This window comes from Peromyscus leucopus, chromosome 11 (genome assembly GCF_004664715.2).
Source record: "Peromyscus leucopus breed LL Stock chromosome 11, UCI_PerLeu_2.1, whole genome shotgun sequence".
In the NCBI taxonomy this organism is placed as follows: domain Eukaryota; kingdom Metazoa; phylum Chordata; class Mammalia; order Rodentia; family Cricetidae; genus Peromyscus; species Peromyscus leucopus.
This window is the reverse complement of record NC_051072.1, coordinates 27635874-27647901: the sequence shown is the minus strand read 5'-3', so window position 1 is coordinate 27647901 and position 12028 is coordinate 27635874. Positions and strand designations below refer to the sequence as shown.

General features: G+C 39.2%; 1 protein-coding gene across 1 annotated transcript in view; it reads left to right on the top strand.

Annotated features, from left to right (window-relative positions):
* Positions 1–3219: 3219 nt before the first annotated feature.
* Mroh2b (maestro heat like repeat family member 2B) overlaps positions 3220–12028 on the top strand; it is a 59111-nt gene continuing 50302 nt past the window's right edge. Inside the window, exons 1-6 of the mRNA XM_028875581.2 lie at positions 3220–3757; positions 4908–4969; positions 7458–7568; positions 8624–8783; positions 9455–9553; positions 10001–10155. Of these exons, the coding sequence (XP_028731414.1) occupies positions 3742–3757; positions 4908–4969; positions 7458–7568; positions 8624–8783; positions 9455–9553; positions 10001–10155 (603 nt within the window). The 5' untranslated portion in view covers positions 3220–3741. The remainder of the gene's footprint in view (positions 3758–4907; positions 4970–7457; positions 7569–8623; positions 8784–9454; positions 9554–10000; positions 10156–12028) is intronic.

The window sequence follows — 12028 nt, the reverse complement described above, 5'->3', positions numbered from 1 at the left end:
CTGTTTGCACATGTTTCACATTAGTAATTCCTGGCTAACATCTTGAGGATGTTTAATCAAGGAACGTTCATTCAAGTCCAGTCAGCAAATTGGGGTCTGACACATACTTACTTCCCTTAGCCCCAGATCCACAGTGAGACTGCCTTGGGTTCAATCCCTGCTAGATTCTCCAGTTGACTCTCCCTGTATCACTGACTTCTGCCTGAACAAGAGGGAGGTTTTTTCCTACTGTGTTTGTAGACAGAAAAATAAGAACCTCCCTCCACACCAAGGTTCTGATACAAGGCTGCACTTAAGAGTTTTGTTTCTCTGGAATTAGAGACATTATAAACATTTGGGGATTTATCATGAAAATTGGAGGGGGTCCCTTGGCATAGGAGATGATCATAAAGCCAACTAAATGGATCCCTTCATGTTTTTGTAGTTGAAAAATCAAATTTAGTCTAGGGCCCCAGTATACAGGAAGTCTGAAGCAGCTGAATAACATCAAAAGCAGAGAGTTATTGCTCACCCAGAGAGGCACCCTAGTTCTTAACACCTTCATAGACAAACATTGAGAAATAGTACCGAATTCCTCAGTACACACCATCTTTATCAGCCTTTAGAATTGCTATTTTATATGCTGCTAGAGCCTCAGAGGAATCAAATCTACATTGTGTTCATCTAGTGTAAGGAGAAGAGGAAGTGATGAAAATATGCCAGAAGAAGGCCCCCCAAAAGGGAAAAATTACTGAAAATTGGCTGTTCAGAGAATATGGGGTTTTCTGAACTGTTTAAATGTGCTTTCTCTGAAAAGACATTAGTCAAGAAAATTTGTTTTGATTGTGCTGATGAATAAATGACAAAGTTAATATAAATCAATCATCTCCTAACCTCCCTAGTTTTCTATGAAATCAACAAAATCTTTATGCATGGAAATGCAGAAAAATTATTTGTTGTTATTTACAGAAAAAAGAAAATTATAACAATTTCCTAAATAGCTAGATTCTAAAAATTAACTTTCTTGCACAATCTTCAATATTCCAAAAGCATATTATTTTTATCTCTTTTTCATTTTTATAATTTTTTAAATTTTTTGAGATTACTATTATATCATTTCCCTCTTTCCTTTCTCCCCCAACTCCTCCCATGCATGCCCCAATACACTCTCACTAAAATTTATGATCTCTTTTTCATTAATTGTTACATATGTGGGTATGCTCATATGTGTGTGTGCACATATACATGTGTATGCATACACACATATATATCCCTATTTATATAAACCTATACACATATACATATATATATAGACACATATATATTTAGGGATACATATATGTGTATTCATAAATATGCAAATACAACCTGCTCAATCTGAATGACATGGCTTATATGTATATGCTTTGGGAACAGCATTGAGTTCCAGGATGCTGCTAACCATCACAGTAACAGTCAGACTCACCAGTCCTCAGACCATTTTGGTAATGGTGTGAATGCATCAGGATTCTGGAGAAGAGCAGTTGCTATTCTTGCCAACTGCAATGAATGCCCTCAAAAAATGTTGCAATTTTTGTTTATTTATTAGTGGGTTTTTGGACAAGGATCCTGCTGAGTGTTTCTTAGACTTTCATGATCGTTACTCACTAAAATATAGATCAGAGCTCATTCTAATCCAGATTCCTGCTGCCTTATTCTAATTTCCCAGGCCTAAAATGGAGGTGGGGCATGAAATTTACATTTCAAATAAGAATACCAGGTACATCTTGGGACAAGGTGCTGTGGAAGACACACTCAGGAAAAGTGAGGCCGACTTTGAAAACTGAGAAAAGTATGTGTCTATTAGACAGATATCAACAACATCTATTCAAAATGTATCAAAGACCTTAAGGTAAGGCTGAAACTCTGAAATTACTAGGAAGGAGTGTAGAGGAAACTCTTCAATAGGCAAAGGCAGGGGCTTTCTGAAACAGACTCCACAGCTCAGTAAATCATACCAAGGATTGACAAATAGGATTACATGAAATTAAAAAGCTTCTGCACAGCACTAAGTAAAGAGACAGCCTGTACAGAATGAAAGGAATATTTTTGCTCACCATCCATCTCACATGCATTTAAAGATATCTAGAATGCATTTAAAAAGTAAAATCTAATTAAATACTGAAAAAGCAAAACAGCCCAATCAATAAATGGGATAAAATGAAAAGAAAAAAAAAATGTTGGTAAGGATGTGGGGGGGCAGGAAATCCTCATACACAGCTGGTAGAAGCATAATTAGTGGCACCACTCATCGTGGGGAGAGTGGCGTTTCGTCACGAATCCAAAGCTGGAACTACCATCCGACCCAGCTGAGGCACTCCTGGTATGTATCCATGCACTGACCCTACCACAGAGATACTAACCCATCCATGTTCACTGCTGCATTGTTCACAATAGCCGAGACCTGGTACCAGCCTAGATGTCTGCCCAGAGGCAAGTGAGGGAAAGAAACATGCTGCGTAGGTATGCAATCTAGTTTTACTCAGCCACAAATCAAAATCAAATTATTTTTTTGCTAGAAAATGGGCGTCATCGGGCTTTGTGGTATTAAGCAAAATAAGCCTGGCTCAGAAGACAGATATTATCTGTTTCTTCTCATTTTTGGATCCTGGACTATATATGTATATATATATGACACGACATGAGCAGAAGGGGTCTGGGGGAAGGAAAGAAAATAGATGGAGTATGAAGGAAGATGGAGAAAAAAAAGGATAAAAATATACATGGTATACTTGAAATTGTCTTTATGAAATCTAACACCACTTATAAAAAATATACCAATAAAAATTCTCAACTGAAGAATGATTAAGCCAAAGGCTTAGTTTTAAGCTCTTCATCTTTGGATCTGCAATAAGCTTCCTTAATGAAAATAGCCTGAGAAAACAGCCATCAAAATTGCTATGAGCATCTTTCATTTACACCCAGCCCTATGGATTGTTAAGACTACTTCACAGTAGCTATCACCTTCCCTGTATTGGAGACTGCAATCACACAGCTTTAGGCTTTAGGGACACATGAAAATACCATGGCCAAGAAATCCATGTAAGAAATCATTTGAAACCAAGTAGATACAAAGGAGCCTAGGGGAAGCCTGCGCCTGGGGGATGACTAAGGTTCTGAGAAGTCGGTGAGGAGTGGTGGGGAGGGGCCAGAGTGGCTTAGTCTTGCCTCTGTGTCAGTTGGTCATTCCTTGCAACTGCCCCTGACAGGCATTCCGGTCCACTGAGCATGCCCAGTTGTGTGACTGATTTTCACCAAATAGAACTATCAGGACCACCTAAAAGCTTTACCAACATCCGGCCAGTAAAGTGGCCACCAAAACAAATCATTCTTAAACTTGTGATCAATGAACCCAAAAATGGAGAAAGCGGCTCCTTTCATCTATAGCAATGGTTTGAGTCCTGCTTTCTAATTTCTCCCTCCTCAGATATACTGGTCTCCTCCAAAGGGACAACATTCGGTGAGATGCAGCAATCTTGGTTAGCAGGAGATCAGAAGCAAAACAATGTGAGGGTGGTAGAATCGAGTGTCATCCACCTCAACAGCAAACAGATCACCAGGAGCTCCCAGATCACCCTGCCAATCAAGTGAGGAAGGATTTTCGCTTAGGGAACCTTATGTGAGAAACTTGCCAACTTGCTTCACTGACTTTTTAGCTGAACTGCTTCCAATACTTAGGTGCTGTCTCTTGTAAAGCCTACAACAACCAAGACAACTCCCAGCATGGAGGAATACACAGGTAAGCAGCTCTGGCTCCTGAGGAGTAAGAAGTCTAATGTAAGTTGATGCATGTTTTTCCTGCATGATTATACACTTAAAGGTTTTCTGAAATGCTTTTGCTGAGGTCAGATTATTTCCTTCTATTTCTTCTTTATTAAAAAAATAATAATGATAAAATAGTGATTGGGGAAGGTCTGTGTGTGTGTGTGTGTGTGTGTGTGTGTGTGTGTGTGTGTAGCTATGTGTGTGTGTGTGTGTGTGTATATATATCAGAAAATCGATTCTCATTTAATTTTGAATATTTAAAAATCTTTGAACAACATTTTCTTCCAATTTTTAACAGCACTATCTTTTGCTTTGCCTAAAGTGCTACTCTAACAGGGTATGTGCTTGACTCAGAGGCTCATGGGAAATCTTTACCCCCTCCTCCTGCCAGCCTGCCATTAGCCTGAAATTGCTGCAGTCTTTTGATTCCATCTTTGTGTTGCTGCTGTTGATGATAGCGGTGGTGTAGGGGTGGTGGTAGGGGTGGTGGGATTGGTGGTCATGGTGTTGGTGACAGAATTTAATAACTTTCTATAGTCTTTTATCAAAAAAACCACATATTTCTGAAAAATACAAATCCAGTACTGAAGGCTTTATTGAGAAAAGGCAAAAGTGTCATGAACATGGGGCCAGAAGAAGATGTCTGAAAGCACAAAAGGGTAGAAAAAAACAAGAAGAAAGTGTGGGAGGAAAACTCAGGGGCTCATTAAGGGAGGAAGGGAGAAGAGTGAAGAAATGATTTCCACTGTTTCTTCCAATGCTAAAGTCAGATGTGAAGGATTTATCATAGTGAACCCGAGAGTCAAACCTTGCAAGAGGACTCAGAGAGGGTGCCCACACTTGATCAGAGCTATAAATCGGAATCCAGCATGTTCTATCTGCACCTCTACACTGAACTTTGGTTTCAGAATGATCACTATGCATCTGTTAGGGTCAAGACCCTTGGGGATAGGAAATATAAGTGCAATACATTCCTATTATCAAGAGCTAGCCATGAAAAGAAAGACGGATTTTTTTAAAGGGGAGAGTAGAGGCAGACAAGAATTGAATTTCTGTGACTGCTGCTAATGGGGTGGGAGGAACACCGTTTGAAGCATATTTTAATTTTCGTCTGTGTATTTTAGAGATGTTTGGTGATATTAACCTCACTATTGGGATGCTGAGTAAGGAGGACAACATTAGCAAGGTATGCAAGATCTCTTTCCCATTCATCTTCTCAAATCCAGCAGTTGAGACATTCTGTACATGGTCTCCTTTGCTTTAGCTTCCTTCTTTTTTCCTAGCATCTCTTACATCATCAAATCTTTTTTTAAAAAATGCATTTGTAATAGAAGTTATTACAGTGACAAAATAACGATATTTAGCATTTCAAGAATTACAGAAGTTACTGAAGGATAGATTGTTCATAACCATGTGTAGGTAGAAGTGGGACAAGGGAAATGCCAGATTTATAACCATGCAATTTAGATTCTCCTCCTTTGTACTGTGAAGGCTGCTTTGAAAATGTGCACACTTCCCATGCCCATCTATTCCACTGTCCCATAACCTGAAAATTTCTCTGGAAATTGAAGGTTTTTCTGGCATCAAGAGCCAAATAACAGTTACGGCCTTTCACTGAACACTTGTCTATGAAGTGAAGTGCTTGATGCTTTCTACATGTGTTATGCAATATTCATTTCTCACAATTCTACAATGTTGTATTTCTATTTTTCCTTTGACAACTGAGAAAATGAAACACCAATACAGTGTGTGACTTACCCAAATAAGGACAGCTGCGGCATATCCAGACAGAAGCCCAACTCATGCCAATAAAGTCACCCTAATAATTGTTCAACATTGCCTTTTGGTAAAGAAAATGTCTATGCTGTTATGTTGGGACTTATGGATGTTCAACCCTGCTTGCATATGGTTAGCTTGAAGAAAATACCAGAATAGACCTCACTGTCAGGTATTATTAATTATTTCCTTCAATGACAAGACAAGGCATATGAAGCTCACAGAGATGATCCTGGCATTCGGTATGATTAGCAACCATTTTATGAATCTCACAGCAGAAACTAATTTTCCCAGAGAGCACTGTTTCTCAAACACTTGGAAACACTTAGGAAATGATTTCTGGGCTGATTAAGTACTGAGACAGGGTTTCTAGAGGAAAGACTCAAGAATAGTACTTTTAGCAACTGCTTCTAAGTTGCTTTAATGCTGGGGGGAATTAATCAATGGAAATTGGGGAGGGGTCTAAACAGACAGCTCAGGAGTGAGAAACACAGCCTGCTCTTGGCTTAAGACCTGATTTGGTTCCAACATCCATACCTGGTAACACATAAGTGCCTGTATCCCTAGTTCCAAGGGATCTAACTTCCTCTTCTGGACTCTGTAGTCATTGTACTCACATGTATATAGATACACACAGGACATACACATAAATAAAAAGAAATAAAAAAAATTGCAAGAAATAGAAATGGGGTCAAGCATGGTTGATCATACCTTTGATCCCAGCACTCGAGTGGCAGAAGCAGGCAGACCTATATGAGTTTGAGGCCAGGCTGGTCTATGTAGCAAGTTCCAAGCCAGCCATGCCTCCATGTGAGATGTCTTGAAAAAAAAAAAATGGAAATGGGCCCAGATGTGGTATCAAAATAGCCAGCAGTACAAGCAATGGGTGAAAGTCTCAGCTAAGAATCAAGTACTCAAAGTCAAGAGTGTAGCATCAGCACTCAACAGGGACCACAAATGAAATTCTCTGTGACTCTTTCCCCAGTTATGAGTCAATGGTGGTGCTCATAGGTCGATAAAGCATTGTTGTGAACATTAATGAAATGTTCCAACTAAAGGGTACATCCCAGCTCCAAAACATGGTAAAGGCTCCATAAAGTGACCTTTGCAAAGAGAACAAGGCCTTCAAAAACTCAGAAAACAAACATGAAGCAAGGCAGGGTCTTGCAGGTGCTTAGGTAAGCTCAGGAAACACAGGGAAGAAAGACAAACTGTACCTTTTTCTACCATTTCCTAGGGCCAGCCCTAAGAATAGTATAAAGACAGCTATAAACATGGGTACAACCCTAGACGTACATGCTTTAGGCAATTGGAGATCTGAGAATTCCAGTCTCCCTTTCATCTTCTACAGGATATGTCAGCATCTACAAGTTTTGTAACAGCCCCAACATGGGCATGTGTTCAAATCCTATGTCTCCCAGAGATACAAGAAGTTCCCCCCCCCATATTGTCTCAGAAAAGGCATGGATGAAATGAAAGCCTATAACACACCTTGGGATGTCGCTTCACAGTGCAGCGATGTCCAAGATGAGACAAGGAGGTTCTTAGTGTCGTAACAAAGGCCCCAGTTGTAATAGCAGTGAATCAGGTGATGGACACTTCCATAAGAACTCTACAACCAGGACTGTCAGACATTTTGATCTGAGAGGCAGATACTGACTGCTCTGCCTCTAATTCAATTATATCTTTTCTTTAAAATGTAACAGGGTAAAGTAAGTTTTAAAATTAATATTGCTCGATATATAAGCCTTTGACTCCTAGAGATGCAAATTATGCTTAGAAGTCTAGACCACTGTGCAGCAAATATATTTTGCTTATTTTAGTGTCGTCATTTATTTAGGCTTCATCTGAGTTCTTTATTTTGGAAACTGATCTTTTGTACACTTTTCTGTTCACAGGAAGACATTTACAGTCATCTCGCTTCTTTTATTCAGAATACTGACATCTTGGATGATGCAATAGTCCAAAAGTTGATTTATTACACTTCTAAAGACATGAGGGATGAGGATGTAAGTTTGGTTCTTGATGATGAATGTACACTAGGCTGGTATTGAAGACTTTGGGTAACTCAAAAAAAAAAAAAAACATGTAAATACACAAAAGCCTTTCCTTCACGGCTTCCAGAACCATAACTGAAATGTCTGTTCTTCATGGTACCTTACATAGTTACTTGCAGAATCTCTTGGTTACCACTGCACAGATTAGGGAAATGAGACAAATGTAAGAAATATTATCCAACCATCTTTTCGAAAAGGAAGTTTATACTTGAGAGAGTTGATTTCAGTGGAGCCCAACCATCTGCTCACAGAAAGAAGACCTAAACCTCAGTTTTCTTGGGTCCCATATCACTTCCTACCTCTGTATCTGCCTCCTTATCTTACATTGTGTGATTTTTTTTTCCCCCAGATCCCAATGCAGGAATTCCTTATGTTCTATGTTTAAGCTCTCTGATGCTTTTATGAGTACAGATTTTTTTTTTATCATGTTGTGGTTTTATTTTCCTTAGTTGGGAGGGTTGATCAAATTTACCAAGTTCACCATCACAATAAATAGAAGTGTCTCCCAATATTTCTAAATTTTAAGATAATTACATCAGAATTACACCAAAATTAAAGCTGTAAACTTCAGGCCCAATTCATTTTATCATTACTTATCCAGCCACAGTAACTCATATTTCTAAAATATAAAACTCTGCCATCAAGGTACCTGATCAAGTAGCAAGAAAATAATGAGCTAGGATTAGTATCCCATGCCTGTAACACCAGTTCTTGGGAAGCTGGGGCGGGAGAGTCATGAGTTAAAGGTCAGCCTGAACTATACAAGTGAAACTTTGTCTGAAGATAAGGGCAAAAAAGCAGTGATTAGCCCCAAATCTATTAAGAATTGCATAAAAATTGCCTCTGCCTTCCCAGTTACTGACACCTACCTGAGAGATTTTACTATGAATTTGAAGCAGTCTGTTCTTCCTCTATCTCAAATCTAGGTGAACTTAGAATATTGCATAGACTATTCCCCCATTTTAGACTCATTCTGCTACATATTATTTTTTTACTTTCATCGTCAGATTCCCAGAGAAATCAGAATGCTGGCTGGTGAGGTGTTGGTGTCTCTTGCTGCTCATGATTTCAACTCTGTGATGTATGAAGTGCAAAGTAACTTCAGGATTCTAGAGCTGCCAAATGAATTTGTCGTGCTTGCCCTGGCTGAACTGGCAAATAGCTATGGTATGAAAGGAACAGTCCAAGTTTTCCCTAGGAAATAACTACCCCTGACTAATTGCCTAAAATCAAAAAGAGAGTTAAGAACATTGAGTAAAGAACATTGATAGAAAGACATGAGAGGTGTTGTAAGCATAGATGTACCCGATGACCAGCCATTGATTCAGGATGCACTAAGTATGGCTGAGCTCTCCACCATCCTCCTCCTCCCCTTCTTCTGTCTTTGGATCTACAGGAGCACATTCTCCATGAGGCATGAGAGGCCAGCAACCGGACACTGACCTGGGAAAATCTTTTCCACCATTTGTTTCTACAGTACTTTATTGAACAGATGCTGCTACCGAGCACCTGTCGTGTTTGCTGTACCTTGGGGACAGGGGCAATGCTAGATAGGAGACACGAACATGAACGAAGCAACAATCCAAATAAGCAAGTGCTTATTACTAATCAGCATGTATAGCTGGCTGCAGAGCCAGTGATTTCCTTCAGGCCCCCACACCTTGATTAACCATATTCAGATGGGGGAAGAAGAGCAAGACACAGTCTTCCTACTGCCCTTCTCTGATCGACACTATGCCATTCAGTCCTGGGGTGTGTGTTGTAGAGACAAGAAACAGTCAGGATTTCCCACATGAAAAGGCGAATGATGCCTTTTCCTCTTGTATCCTTCACTGTAGTGTCCCAGAGCATCCCCTTCATGATGATGACCCTGCTCACCATGCAGACCATGCTCAGGCTGGTAGAGGATGAAAGCATGAGGCAAACCTTCTGTATAGGTGGGTACCCCATGATTCTTTTTTTTTTTTTTTTTTTTTTTTTTTTTTTTTGCTTTAGATGTGACATGCTTCTTCCAGGACACTTCTCAGACACTGCAGATAGATCGCAAGGAGTCTTCCAAAGAGTTTATGTCAATTCTGCTCTGCCATCAGTGTGTAAGAATACCAGCTATACCTTAATCTGGTTGGCATGTGGTATTGACTGTTAAATGTGTTCCATCTGGGCAGACTATCTCCTAGTAATAGTCTATCATGATAGCTTAACTTCACATTTAATTAATTATTAATTAACATTGTCAAAACAATGTTTACGTTTATTTGATGCAATTTTAAGATGATTTAGAAACTCTTGCTAATTGTCTGTTCTCTCTTTTAGAATAAATTGGTGGTTCTTCCCATCTCTATGTTCTTCTCAATCTGTGGTTGTATTTTTTTTTTTAAATGCAGCCCTTGAAAAATTCAGTAAGGCCATTTACAAATATGTCAACCACTGGAAGGATTTCCCCTACCCCAAATTGGATGCTAACCGGCTCTCTGACAAGATCTTCATGCTGTTCCGGTACATAATGGAGAAATGGACATCCCCGGTCTCACCCATGACGGTGAGTGGAGCTTCAGATAGGTTCAAGTTGCATCCTTACCCCCTAATGCAGGCTATGCCCTATTAGACTTTAGTTGTATCATACACACACACATACATGTGTGTGTGTGTGTGTGTGTGTGTGTGTGTGTGTGTGTGTGTGTGTGTATTTCAAATTTCAATGACCTTCTTTAGTTTCTTGTCTACACTTTAAGCTATTAAAGCAATTTTGCAGCAAGGAGGGTTTCAAGACAGGGTTTCTCTGTGTAACCCTAGCTGTCCTGGAACTCATTCTCTCTGTAGACCAGGCTGGCTTTTTAAGGCATTTTTAAAAAAAGAATCTTTGAGCATTAAATTTGCAAATATGGAACTTTTTAAGTTTTCTCCTTTTCTTAGATGGTGAGTTTAATTCTTGTGGATGTCATTAGTCATGTTTTAGGGGGTATATCAAGTCTATCAATTTTTTTAGCAACTTCAAGTCACTGTTTATCCATTGTCCCATCCAAAGTTTTGTGAAAGAGAACAACTTGCCCGATCCTCTTCCAGATGATGAAGATGCATCAGAGATTGAATAGACCAAAATCACACTCTGGCATTTCAATGTGTAAAGAAAACAAATGGGTAAATGAGAGAATGTCAACTCTTTTGTTTCATACATCATAAACTACATTTGAACTAAATAATTAACTTGAGAAAAGCAGAAGGTCTAAAAAACTTGCTGGTGTCTACCAATAACACAATTAGATAAATTGTGACAAAAGAATTCACTCATCTGTGTGAAAATACTGCAATTCTTTATGGCGAATAAATTACAAAATACTTTCACATATGTAATTCCAACCTTATTTTGCTTAATATAATTTTTAATTAATATATATTTTAAAGTAGGCTGAATTATATCCTGTTTATGTTTCTTCTTGCTGTCTTATAAAAGGTTTAAGACAGAGTTTGTTTTCTAAGTCTGGGAACATCTGGGGTGGCTAAATCTTTAGCCAGTGGGACGTCTAAAGTATCTCTTCTTTGAGGCACCTGCACAGCAACATCCAGCACCTTCATTTCATGGCTGTACACATTGCTTCCCACAGAAAGAGCCAGGCAAGTGACTAAAGAGTTAAACAAAGTAGTAGGGTTCGCTTCACTCCCTGGGGAGCTCTGCTAAGGCTGCAGCATTGGAACTGAGCCTTATATCCCACAACAGAATCAAACCCACTGCAGAGCAGCATGGGGTAACAACATGCTTCAGGGAGGAAGAAGGGAACACTAGACCAAGGGCAGGAATGAATGAAACCAGAAAGTCATCTCGGTCATGTATTGAAGAGACATAAATGTTGCACAAGATCTGGGACTTTTTCTTTTAAAGAATGGGATCTTTGAAGCATTCTCAATAAGGGTTTGAATATTAGGAAAATTATTCCAATATAAGTTTTAAAGATACACCAGCTAGATGTTTTAGATTCTTTTGTTGCTGATAAAAAGCAACTAAGGGGAGGAAAGGTGTATTTTATCTTAGTTAAGAAGACACAATCCAACCACAAAGGGAAAGTATGGCTGTAGGCAGTTCCAAAAGTGGCAAGATTTTGTGTGTGTGTGTGTGTGTGTGTGTGTGTGTGTGTGTGTGCAGCTGGGATTCTTCACATCACACATTGGTGAAACAGGAAGCAGAAACAAACAAACAGGAAATGGAGCCATGCTATAAAACCCACCCTTTGTGAGCCATTTCCTCCAATATGGCTTCATTTCATGATTTCATTATACAACCATCTAGAACAGTACCACCAGGTGGAGACTGAATGCATAAATACATGAATCCATGGAGGATAATTCAAACTTCAATAGGGATAAACAGAGCCAAAATGATCAGAAAGCTATAAAGCTATTACAGGTCATAAATGATG